This window comes from Pelmatolapia mariae, linkage group LG10_11, assembly GCF_036321145.2.
Source record: "Pelmatolapia mariae isolate MD_Pm_ZW linkage group LG10_11, Pm_UMD_F_2, whole genome shotgun sequence".
Lineage (NCBI taxonomy): Eukaryota > Metazoa > Chordata > Actinopteri > Cichliformes > Cichlidae > Pelmatolapia > Pelmatolapia mariae.
In genome coordinates, this window is record NC_086236.1 from 66110327 (window position 1) to 66123887 (window position 13561).

The 13561-nt window shown below is 37.5% G+C and overlaps 2 protein-coding genes across 2 annotated transcripts in view; both read right to left on the reverse strand.

Moving 5' to 3' along the window:
* zgc:113232 (uncharacterized protein LOC541546 homolog) overlaps positions 1-3354 on the reverse strand; it is a 30278-nt gene extending 26924 nt beyond the window's left edge. The window contains exon 1 of the mRNA XM_063484907.1: positions 3334-3354. Coding sequence (XP_063340977.1) covers positions 3334-3354 — 21 coding nt within the window. The remainder of the gene's footprint in view (positions 1-3333) is intronic.
* Positions 3355-4576: 1222 nt separating this feature from the next.
* Positions 4577-12238, reverse strand: snrnp48 (small nuclear ribonucleoprotein 48 (U11/U12)). The gene is made up of 9 exons (XM_063488259.1): positions 12010-12238; positions 10733-10846; positions 10450-10510; positions 9835-9915; positions 6798-6977; positions 6564-6685; positions 5225-5328; positions 4991-5113; positions 4577-4778 (listed from the first exon to the last, which is right to left on the reverse strand). Exons 1-9 carry the CDS (start codon positions 12154-12156, stop codon positions 4682-4684), a joined length of 1029 nt encoding a protein of 342 aa, XP_063344329.1. The 5' UTR covers positions 12157-12238; the 3' UTR covers positions 4577-4681.
* Positions 12239-13561: the final 1323 nt, after the last annotated feature.

Here is a 13561-nt window from a genome sequence, read left to right on the forward strand (position 1 = left end):
AACTAAGATGTCACTGCTGGATGAGTGTATTTTCTGACCCACTGTTCCTACTACAAGTCCTGTCAGCTGTATTTAAAAAAATCCCTCAATTTGACTCTATTAATTAAATTAAATTAGGTTTAATTAAATAATTAAACCAACTAACTTTTGATTGGCTGCTTCTTGCACACTAAGAATTTGAACAGCAGGTGGGTGGGGCTCCTGTACTCACAAACAGTTAAATGCATGTAACGACCACCAGAGATGGGCAGTAACGCGTTGTTGTAATCTGATTACTACAAAAAGTAATTAGATTACTGTTACCGTAAGCACGCTGCATTACTGCGTTACTAAACCGTGATTTTGTGTGTCAGAGTGTCTCATGACAATGACGTAAGCGCGTGCGACGTCCGTGGCAGCAACAGATGTGTAAATCAACATCTGAGCAAGCACCTGGCCTTCTGCCACGGGAATGTGAAATTCACAGAGAAAGCGCCGGATCTCCCCACTGACAACTGCAAGAATCACTCGTCTGCTTGACTTCTGCATTTCTGTCATTGCAGGTGCTCATTGGTCTAGGTATGTGTCCTATCCTTTGAGGGATAGGTCCCAGTTTTAAATCGTAGACAAGCCCTAACTACACAAAGACTGTTGCAAACTATTCTACTATTCTACTTTGAAGAGTGCCCATGCAGAACCTCATGTTTCTAGACTTGAGTCCCTTGTTGGTATTTTTTTTAAATGTTATGCACAAAAAGGGTATCAATTAGCTGTCAGTGAGGTAGTAGCTCATCCATCTCGTGATCCATCATATTTCACAGGCTAAAAACAAACAAACAAATTATTCTACAGGGACTGCAGCAGTGCTTCTTTCTCTGTGAAGGGAAACTGTAAACAAACAAAGTAAAAAAAAGAAAAGAAAAAAAGATTGCATCCATGCTGATGTAGTTTTGCACCACTTTGACTTAGCAATTCACATATTGGTTGTTTCAGAGTAAACTGGTGTATAAGCACTAGACACAAAGAAACACTACAATATTAGCACAATGTTTGACCTCATTTTTTACACTGGGAGTAATTTGACTGCTTGTTTGAGTGCATGTTTTACATTGTAAACTTTTATATAGGATCCAACCAACTTTATTTTATTTCAGAAAAAGAAAAAGTTTAAAGTAATCATGAGCTGCATAAACAGCCTAAAGATAGTGTTAAGTATACTGATCAACAGAAATCCAGCATAATTCAGCTTCAATTCCCAGTCTTCGGTCTTGTTGCCTCAGCTCAGGTGACTGATTACTGTCAGGTTTTATGTCTCAGCTTAGACCAGTGACAGGTGTTATACTGCCCTCTGGAGGTAGCATAGTAAACTACTGGTAGGATACTGACTGAATACAATCCTATGGCAGTTTTTGTACTGGCCAAACAAAGTTTTAATAAAAAAACAAAAATCCTTAAATCTGATGATCTTCTAAGCGATTTGTTTATTTCCATGTTATTTTTTCCAGCACTGTAAACGCTATGTGCAAATACTGATTTAACCCACACGGTCAGTCTGATTGAATGAATAATAGGCAGGTTATCTGTAAAGCCTTTCCTGACTCACAGTGGTTTTTCATTCATTCACCTCTAGGCTGCATTCCTGAAATGCTCTTTTTGAAGGACTTCCTAAAAGGACCATCATTGGCTTCAGCTGATTGAAATCTCTGCTGAAAGGTTAATATAACCAAGTCCAGTTTTACCTGAGCTGCACTGGCATAACTAATTTTTTTGCTTAAGTGATTTGTAAAATACTCCTTCTTGTATTTAAAGTCTTTTTTAACCTTTTAAAGTTTACTTTAAGTTCTAACTCACAGTCATAGATCCTCCACTGCCACTTGTTGGACAACCAATGACAAGTATCAAAAACATCAGAAGTGAAGCAACCGCTTTCACTGATGAACCTCCTGACCTCAGAGCAGAACTTGATGCATCAAATATGATCAGAGAAGTGTTTGGGTGGGCTACACCAACAAAGGAGAGTCACTTTAAAGGACTCTTTATTTGCAATGGGGTTGCTGAGGTTTTGAGTTGCTGCTGTTTGCCTGAGAATTAAACAGACTGAGGTTTCTTTGTCAGGAAGAAGACTGCTGAGCACTTCTCAGACTCATCTGACATTCCTGACGCCTCACTGTGAGGCTGCAGACCAGCACAGGAAAAACCTGCTCTGTACCTGGAAGGCTGTGTATTAGATTTTAACACAAGGTCACTGAACTGGATAAAAGGAGGATAAAAATGACCACAAGCACATTTTTGTAATGATTTCTGAAACCTCAGATCAAACTTGTTTGAAAAAGAATTTTGGGAAGATTCAAACCTTGAAAAGGTCAAATAAGCTCAGCTTCTCTGGTGTTAAAGAATCCCTCACTCTTATATTACCTCTTTATTCAAGTAACAATTTATTCATATAATATTAACCTGAATAAAGTAGCAAAAAGAGCTCATTATCCAATAATTTAACAAGAACATTTGCCACATTTCTGCTAGACAAATGTTGCCTTGTTACCCTTTATTAGAGGCTAGTTTGTGCATGGATTTAAAGAACCCAAGAGAACAGCTGTAACAGATCGAACAAGCAAATTCAAACCCAGCTAACTCTGCCCTGTTGGACCTCTGGGGCTGTGAGGTAGTGCATACTCTTACATTTCATATTTAACTTTTTTGTTCATATTTTTGGTTTGCTATAAAGAAAAAAAGGATGCTCCAGCATTCTCGATGTGTGCAAAATCTATTTGGTCACATGGCCAAACATTACACCATGTACAAATTTCCCTTTGGCTTTGTTGTGAATTCTAGAGAAAAATCCAAAGTCAGCAAAGAATCTAAACAAAGCCTGCTCTGTGAATTAAAAAGCTTCCCCAGAACCTAAAAACTGCCCACAAATATTACTCAGAAATGTCTGCTCAGCAAAAAGACTCCCACACAGATGACTTACTGAACAGCTGAATACAGAATTAGTTTTTGATGTATGCACCAAAATGACTTTAAAAATGAAAATGGATTAAAACCACAAGTTATACTTTAGTAAACAAACAGCAAAAGTTTTTTAGATAAATTCTGTCTGCAGATTTTGCAGATTTAGACGCTAACACAAACAAAGAGAAAATCTGCATTTTTAATATGGAAATTAAGACCTTATATATTGAAATTTTTAAGGCCTATATCAACATTTTAAGGTCCTGCTGAGGCACTTCATAGACTGTCCAGTGGACTAACGACAAACTAAAACCTTCCCAATTATTTTACCATAAGCAACATTTAACAGTTCCCTCAAAATGTGCAGGACCAAATCCAGATATGATGATAATCAAATCTTACCTTATCACAGGAGGCCCCCATGGTGCTGCACAGTGATTCCCTCTAGACCAGACCTGCTAAAGGATTCTTTGGGGATATGGATGAGAACAAAAACAGCCCAATTTCACGTTCCCTGAGGAGTTTCCCTTACACTATTATCACCCCAACGGTTCCCCTTGTACTCTCGTCTCTCCAGGATCCGTCAGGTTCCCAGGCACGGACGGGATCCTGTTCGACTTTTTTTGTTCTTCTCGTTCTCTATCTGTGCTTCTCAAAAGGGTGAGAAATACCAGATCCAGAATCCAGCATGAGCAGAGAACAACCAGGACAGAAGGAAGATGAATAGACTTTTGGGTTTCGTGTCTTCACATTAATATCTATATCACATTTCCATGTGCTTCTGTCTGGAGTTGCAAAACACACAGTTTTAACATCTGATTAAAAAAAACTGTTTTGAGGATTGTAATCATCTAGACCACAATTTGCACCCATAATCATGCCTTGTACTTCCTCTCATGAGCTAAATAAAAATACATTCAAAATTAAACTGTATCATTTAACGATTTTTCAAGCTTCAGTGAAAATTTTTCAAATTAGTTCAGTGAGCAACATATTTTACCCTCAGAACAAGATTTCTTAAATCAAAAGACCAAATGTTTTGCAATGTTGCAATTTCAAACAATGATGTCATTTATGCCAACACAAATAGACTGTGTGACTACAGAGACAATTGATAATAATAATAATTTGTTGTATAAACTGGTCACTTTTATATTCTTCAACCTAGGAACAAGAATCACAGGTGCATATTTTTGCAACCATTCTTCAGTGAACAGTCAGATTTAGTTTTTATGTTCTTTCTGGAAGTCTGAACTCTTTATCAGACTATTAATTTAAATATCTGTAAAATGATCACCCTACATTTACACTTGCAGTGTTTTTTTGTTGTTTTTTTTATAAACAGACCACACAAACCCACTTTACTTCATTTTCTTAATGACTTCCCAGGTAAACACACCCAAACTTACAGCTAAGACTAAAGGCCAAAAAATAACCTTTGAACTTATGGTGAAAGTAGGACAGTTAAGACACTCCTGTCTGAGATTCCAAGTTATCATTAAAAAAGAAAAAAAGCCCAGCCAATCATGCAGAGGGAGGTAACATGTGGCCGTGCTGTAAAACGCTGAAGCGCTGATTGAAAATGGTGTCAGTGAAGCAAAATAAAACTCAACCAATGAATGTTTGGTTTAAAAACTTTATTGCGTTTAAATCTTTAGCAAATGCGTCAGTGTGTAAACCTATTTTTAGTCTCGTCTTTGTGAACACTGCAACTTCAGGGTCGACTTCAGTCACTGCAGATTCAGCACTCTCACTTCTCCTTCTCCCTGTCTCTCTCATCTTTCTTCTTCTTCTTTTTCTTCTTTTTATCGTGGTGGTGGTGGTGGTCATCTGGGGAATGGGAATCCCTGTGAAGATCCAAAAAGTCCAAGTTAACTCCGCAGTATGCACAATACATTTTGGTGTTACAAAACAAGATATTTTCAATCATTAAGCTGTGAAGATGATGCAAATTATGTCATGTGGTTGTTTCTGTAACTGGTGTGTAGTATACAAGAGCTAGAAAAGAAGATACAACTTCCCATACACATCCACAACCCTTAGATGAGTCCTTTCTCACCTCTCCCTCCTACTCTTCTTCTTCTTGCTCTCCCTTTCGTGGCTTCGCTCCCGGCTGCGGTGGCGTTTACTGTGGGAGTGATGAGACTCTGAGGATGGTGAGCGTCTTTCATCCACCTGCCGCCTGAAAAACAAAACAATTTTCAAAAGTTGTCTTTAACCCATAAACTCCTCTGATGCAATATCTTAATCGTCAATGAAGCATAAAAGTGATCATGAGGAGTGCTTCGTGTACCCGTGGGAAGACTGTTCCACTCTCATCGACTCCTCTTCATCCTCCTCCTCTTTCCACTGTCTGGCAAGTTCCTCAGAATGGACGCTGATCACCTCTCTGATCACCTGCAGGGCGATCATAGAGACCACATTACTGATTCCTAACCTTGGTTTAAACAGGACAGGTCTCACTGAGGACCGACATGCTGGGCTTAGCATCAGATTTTCAGTTCGGAGATTCCTGGGCAGAGTTTATTTAGTATTCCAGTCAGAGTTATCATAGTTTAGTATTTTCTAATTAGTTTCTATTTTTATTTCGTTTTGACTTTAAAAAAATTCGGTAGAGTTTCCAGTTGACTCTCTTATTTCAGCTTAGTTTTTAATGTTCAAAAATGTTTAGTTTTATTTCTTCCAGACTTTTTATTGCTACAGTGTGGAGGGAATATATCAGAGCCAAAAGTTGGGAAAATCAGTGCAGATATTATATTGAGAAAAAACCCCCACACTGAAAGTAGTTAAAATCCAGAGTTTCAATAAACATGTCTATTAATGCCTCATAAACAAGATCTCATCTGCCGCAACCGGTTATGGTGAGAGAAGGAAGACAAGAAAACTACTTATGAAACAAAATTTGCCTTGCTTCCCATAAATGTTTACTCTGCTCAACAGAATAAGCTAACATGTCTTTCAAAACTATACTGCTCCCACCGAAAATTCTCTGCCTGTGTGAAACAGACACGTATTGTTGAGATCTGGGCAGTCAGTCAACAGTCAGATGACCAGCATCTTGCTCAGTAGAATCTAAACTGGATTCTTCGCCCTCTTGTCCATCAAGATAAAGCCTCTCTGTGCATTTTGAGAAACTGTCCACATTGGAGTTGTGTAGGGTGATGTAGCAGAAAAAAGGATAGTGGAGCAGAGGCTGAGAGTTTTCTGAGGAAAAGAACTACTCAACAATTTATCAGACAGTCTGTTCTTTTGCTGCTTTGTGGCAGTCAAATGATATAAATTAACGAAAGAAAAACAAAAAAAAACAAAACAGCCTGTCCAGCTTCATGAACACTTTATGTTGAAACTCAGGAGCACAATAAGAGCTCCAGTAACTGGATTTCCAAATTAGGTTCACCAAATCCACTGGTCATTTATACTGTGCTGTCCTTCGTTTTCAGCATTTTAAATTACTGTTACTTTTGATATTTTCAACTAAAGATGGGAAAAGCGGTTCTTGTACTTCACAACACGCTTTATAATTAAAAAAACAAACAAAAAAACGTTATTTCACCTTAAACACAGATTATATATAAATGAAGTAAATGATTAGAATCAGGACAACACTTATTATTATTTATCAACTCATTTACCTCAGTGTAGGATTTCTTGGTGATGTGAACATTTTTGGCTCTGTAGGACTGACGCCGCCTCTTGTAGTCCCTCATTTCTGCCATCAGCTCCAGTTTAGTCTTTGGTTCATTTTGTTCTTCATCTGAACAAAAACACACACAATTTTTATGTCGACTGCACCAGAGAAAGCCAAAAAAAAGTTTTTTCTTCACTAAAATTGCAGGAAAAATTATTTTTTTAGAGTTAAATCTCACCTTTTTGGAGTTTGGACACCAAATCTACGTAGAGATCGTCATTGGCGGACGATGCTTCCTTCTGTTGATTGATGACGCCGACCACATGATTGTACAGCGCCAATCGGTCGGCAACAGTGAGATCACACACGGCTCGCTTGTGGTTCTGAGGCACGTCGACCGGCTCACCGGAGTACTGACCTGACAAAGGATCAGACAATAACCTGTTTGCTCTTAAGACATTAATGAGGTTAGAAAAAAAAAAAACATGTCCACATAATGCAATTCAAATGGTTAATTATTCCTAAGATCACTTCTTAAAGTAGCTCTGTATTCAGCCAAAATTGGATTCTACATAAAACTGATTTGGTTTTAAGTGTTAAAGTGAAAAATCATAAAGGCGAATTGACACCATGGACCCCTGTTCTCAAAAAGTGACATAAATTTAACACTGACAGGAAATAAGTGCTTGAAGTTTTTTAAAAATGTTTAGCGCCATCTTGTGCCAGCACAGAACATGACATTATTGGGTCGGTTGGCTGCAGTCAATAGACTTACATTAGTTTATGTTAGCTAACTAGTAACAGAACCAATAACTGAGGGGAAAACATGGGGACTTAACTAAAAATCGGTTTAAGGGGGTCACGTTTGTGCTGCCCGCAGCTGTAATAATGATTTTTATGTTAAAACCAAGGAATAAACAGTAATTGGTTCTTTTGCTAGCTGCACTAGAAAGCAAAAATTCACCTGTTAGCTCTAATGTTAGGGTGAGGAACAAAGACGGAAGTTACTTTAAAGTTTAGTCCCTAGTTATTTTCTAACATCAATGACTGGTTTTCCTTTTTGTTTTGCTGCTGTTTAGTTTCCGTTTCCTTTCAGCTTCTAAGCTCTGCTGATAACTCAGCATCAGTAAGGAACTGTGGCCTTCTACTGGAATACTTTATATGAAGATTTGACAGAAAGCAGAAACTACATAAGTATTTTAACCTCTTAAGCCCCAAGGGGGTTTCTGAGCTTCCTGCTCGAAAATGCAATGCCTAAATTAAATTGATTATTTCTCTGCAATTACAAACTCTGTCCTTACAATCTTGGTATCAAAATGAAGCTAACACTTGGGACATTTAATCAGAGGTGTAAATATTAAAGCAGATATTACTCTGTCAAAGTTACTGAGACTGGAACACAGAAAAAGTAAGTAGATTTTATTCTCGCCTAATTTTTTTTTGTAATTTTTAGCATATAACCCTTTTAAAAATATGCCTCAGATCATATTTGGTTCCAGAAATCCAGTAACCAACATATAAGCATAATCTGTGCAAAGATTTGTGTTTCTAAAGTAAAACAGTGAAAAACTACAGCCCTGTCAATACATGAATATCCAGACGTTGTACAAAAATGTCCAATTTTGGCACACAATTGGACACCATGCCAGTTAATTTTTTTAGGTATTAAAGAGCAGAAATTAATAAATTTTATTAACAGGCCTAAAAATGCTTTTTTTAAAAATATATTTTTGAAGAATTAACCACACATTTACATGGTAATGGCCCTTTTCTGCCGTGCGCATAGAGCGCTTCATTGGCCTCTGGCCCTTTAAACTCTGAGGGGCTGTAACTTTGGTTTCTTTTGGTCAATTTGCATGATTGACACCTCTTTTTAATCGTTTTAGCCAATAGATTCAAAGTAACGATGCCACGTTCACGTCACTTCAACCAATCAGACGTTGTAATGCCAAAACCCACGTGTGTCCAAATTTACTGCATGTGACGTCTGTCCAGTCACGTGTCTGTAGGTGGGTCTAAAATGGAGGTTGTTGACGGAAGATGGCTCTGATGCACCTAGGTAGGCATGGTAAATAACAGCAATCATGTGGTTACCGGCTACCGGCGAAAATAACGGAGGAAATCGGGACGGTAAGCCAATTTCTGTGTTAGCGCATTTGCGCCGCTGTGTGTTTTTGTGGTCTTCTTTTGCGGCTAATTCAGTGAATTCTGGTCTGATCGTGGTGAAACTTGGTGTGTGGAGTCAGTGATAGCTCTGGGAGCTAACCAGCCTATTTTTAACCGCTTACATGAAGTCTGAAGAATTTCTGGTTCGGTTTTGTGTGTTTAGCAGACTTCTGCGCATTTACGTAACTGCTCGTTTAATCGCGGCTTGTTTTCGGTGTGTTTGGTGGTTGTAGAAATGGTTTATATGACATTTTAGCTGAGATTCTGGGGTTTCTGTGGATACCACACATGTCTGGATTTATATTTCTCAACCGGCGTTATAACCGATTAAACGTGATCTCCTCCTTTTTGCCCCCAATGCCGGGGGCGTGGGGCTTAAGAGGTTAAACATTCAGTCTAAATATGACTGATGAGTTTACATGTATGGACTTTCCCCATCACATAAAGGGAAACGTATCTGTATGTTCAAGGATGCAGATGTGACTGATAAGCTTCCCACACCCAAACCCCTGTGGTTTGAAAGGATATGACGGTAAAGGATATGAGGCATGAAACCAGAGTGGCAGACCTCTCTAGAGCCCATCTCCTCTAATACTCACCCCAATCGCTGCAAACAGAACAAACAACACATGGATGTTAGGAGCAAAACTAGAAAAGGACGTGACGATCCTAAATTGATATTGTAAAAGCTCCTCTTTTACTAATGTTACTATTTGGTGAGGGTGAGAGCCAAAAAAAGTGAACAATGAAGTTACAATGAGTTTAGTGAGGACTTTAAAATTAATGGCATTTTTCTTGGTGTATAAAATTAAACATCTGAATAATCAAGAATAACCCTGTGAAATCATGTTCATCGCTGGAGAGGAATGACCCTAATCCTAACCATTCTATCTGACGATGTCAAAGGGGAAAAAAAAACAAAACTTTTTTCTTTTTCCAACATCTAGCAGCAGGTCTGGATTCTGAATGTAGGTCTGGTGGCAGAGTTTAGTCATCGCCAATGATGACTTTGTCCTCACAGAGTTAACTTTGTACCTTTGCTTCTAGTAAATGTACCGTTGGTGTGTTGTACTTAGAAAAAGAACGCACAGAATAAAATGAGCCGCTACCTTGCCAGAAGACTCCTTCCATCCTCATCATTGGTGCAGCAGATCTCGCCTGTAGGATCACCTGATGCTGGGTGGTTTTGTCTGCATGATGAGTGAGAATAGAAAAAACATTACTAAAACATTCCTGACCGAAAAATTCCATCCTTACGTTCCTTTCTACTACAAATGAGTTTCAATGTGCGCCAAGACAAAAGCATCATTACTTAACGTTCAAAGAACATTTAGTAAAACAATGAAATGAAGGCGACATATGTTCTTTTTCCAAGAAATAAAAAAACAGTAATATTCAAAATTATTTATATAATTAACTAGATAAAAATGGCTTTCAACAGGGCACATAACAAAAGCCTTATACATCTTTTTTTTAACTGCACTACAAACTTTTTAAAGTACATTTAAAAAGAACAAAGAAAACAAAATTGAGTGAGATTGTTTTATTTCATTTTTTTCAAAAATGAATTATTTCTTCCTTCTTTTAACAACACAAGTTGCAAAGTTGCAAATTTCCAAAGAAAACAGGTGGTCTTCTGAAAAGATCTAATCTCACTAGGGTGAACTTTGGTTATACTAAAGTAAGGTGATAATTTCCAGAGAAAGTCCTCTGTGATGACTTACCCATTGTAAAGCTTCTGACGCTGGTGTTCTCATAGCACACGGAGGGGTCGTACATCTCCGCCTGCAAAGTAGTGATAAGCTTTACAGCTCTTTCAATTATTAAACACAACTTTACATTAACACTGGAGGTTATGAGGTTTTCAGTAGTCGGTTGCACAATAACAAGAGGCTTTTGTAGTCTACTTTACTGCTTTTGCCCTGCTGTCTCTGGTGCAATTGGTACAGCCAGGCTACAGCAGCAGATTCCAGCACCAACACATTAATCTGTAACTACATGTGTTACCTGCTCCTCGGCAGAGTAGCCCATTTTTTTTAACTTGCAGGAGGCTTTGTGCTTCTCCATGGTCCTGACCGGGACCCTGTGGTGAGGGTCATAGGGACACTGCTCCATTGGTTCCTGAGAATGCAAGCATATTACATTAGCAAATAATGAATTTAAATTAACATCAGGTATGAATTACACAGAAGCATTGTTAATATACCATTGCTATAACACAATTACCTTCTGGAAGGTTTTTTTCTGCAGTGTTTATTAAAACTGTTTTATAAGGACTAAACAACCTCATGGCCAGAATTCAATACAATCTGTATTGTGTAAATATGTATGAAAGCTAATAATAAGCATATTTTTCTATGATGTAACAACTAGCACCGCAAATTAACCCCATATCAAAACTCGTTAAAATGGGTCTAATTCAAACTGAGAATTAAATGTCTTTGTAAAAATTGGATTTAGATGTCATTAACTTTTGTCTGCTCTCTCCCGTACTTTGCGTTTTGCCGTTGTTTTTCTATGTCCTTCTTTCCTTGCCAAGTTCTATTGAATGCTGTTCAAGAAATCTTCCGAAAGGAAAGTTCAAAGGGAGTTCTTCCTTCCAGTCATTGACAAATGCTGCTCAGAGCGGGAATTATGACTTGAAATGTCACCATTTTTAATCTTCAGTACCAGAAAATGATCGCCAAGAAGATACAAATATATATGTGGTAATCAAAAGAAGGAAAACTTGTACTATTTCATGTAAACAAACACATTTGAACCAAAGTGTAGCTTCAAAAGCATCCTCGTCGAAACTTTTGAGAAGAGCACATTAAAAAATAAATAACAAAAAACTCAGGAAAAGAAAAGCAGCCTTAAAAAAATCCGGTAAATATTATAAGATGCAAGCATAAAAAACTATTAGAAGACGCACGGCATATTAATTATGGTTATATTAATTACATCAAACGTAGACCACTAAAAAGGGCAATATAGAACCACATTACAGCAAATAAAGTGCCAATTAGGCGAGAGCAACCAGCAAATCTACCACCAAGCTTGAGTGACTTCAGAAAAAAATATTAGAAACTCACCGAAAACACCCCAAACTTAACTTAGCTTAGGCAGCAGAGAAAAACTCCATTATAGTCACTTAAGCAAATCTCTCTGGACTCAAACTTAGTTAAACGCTTAAATCTGATGCTGCTCTATTGCTGCTACGAAAAACAAGACATTCCGAGGTGGTTTTCTGCTGTTTTGACTGAACAATAAATGCTAACATTAGCCAAACAAACGCTAGCTACCTGGTTGGAGTTCTTGTAGTCTAGCGACCATCCCAGCGTTTCAAATATGTCGTTTATCTGTTTTTTGCACTTTTCAGTAAATTCCGTCAGCTCCTGAAGACGCTCCATGCGGTCCTGGAGAGTTAGCGGCGGTAATGAATCCGACATGATGGGTTTTTATATCAAAATGAACAAAGATTTTCCCTTGAAATCGTCACAAGGATCACTGTTCACTGTACTGGAGAGCGCAACATCCTGCGCGCAGTGATGACGGAAGAACAATAGCGATGCATGCTGGTAGTTGAAGTCCAATAATATTATATTATATTATATTATATTATATTATATTATATTATATTATATTATATTATATTATATTATATTATATTATATTATATTATATTATATTATATTATAAAAATAACAGCAATTCAGAAATTAGTTGTAACTTTTTTATTTGTATACATAAGTATCAAAGACAAGGACTCATATCTGATCTCACATCTGATAAATACATAACTCTAAACCATACAGTCATAACGCAGTGGATTTTAGAACTGTGCAGCATAGTTTGATTCTTCTTGTCCCCTTGGGTATGCTCAATTCACACTGATGGAAAATTGTTCTCCAAGTGCTCATTTCTATGGTATGATATAATATTTCTGTCCCATTGGTGATCGTTGTAACGGGTTAGTGCTTTGTAGTACTTTAATTGGGTGTGAGTTGTCACTCTGTCACTGTACAGTATAATAAACATAAGAATTACTTCAGTCATATGATGTGAGTGGTGAAAAGTGATGAAATTTTAACCCAAATCAACACCTATAGGACATCTTCTATTGCATTTGTTATTATCATATAACACCAAATGATGCCATTTCTTAGAAGAGTGGCATTGACTCCCTAAGCTTTGGAGACATGTTAACACCAGGTAAGCTTTTCAGCCCTGCGTCTTCATAATACATACAACTGCATTTTATTTAAATTTGTCATCTGACTGTGAATTAAATTTTATTTACAGAGCATACAGTGAAACTGAGAAACACTGAAAGGCACTCTGGCTTCATGTGGGGTACGGCTGGTTTTCTTGTGATGTATCTGGATCCAGCAGATCATCTGCATAAATATCCTCTGTTCTGGGAAGAGAAACACAAGCAACAAACTTTTTCAACCACATGTAGTATGTTTGTACGAACTGCGGTGTATTTATGTGTTAGACAAAAAGGTTATGAGGTGTACAAGTGTTAGTTGTGCAAAATAATATAGAAACAGTTACTTTATTTGCTGTAATGATTTTGGTATATGATATAATAATTCTTAAATACTTACATTACTTCCAGAGTGTCTTCAACTGCAACCTCCTCTACAACCTCCACTCCAACAATCACGTTCCTCCTCACTGCTTGAATCAAATACAAGAACATTTTGATATGTCTCAATTGGATGCCTGCATAAACATATGTGTGTGTTGGCTGAATGACAAAAGTAATTTCAGCTTTAAACACCCCAATGGAACATCTTAGTTCAGTACATTGAATACCACAATTGCTAAGGTAAAGGGAAAGGATATCAT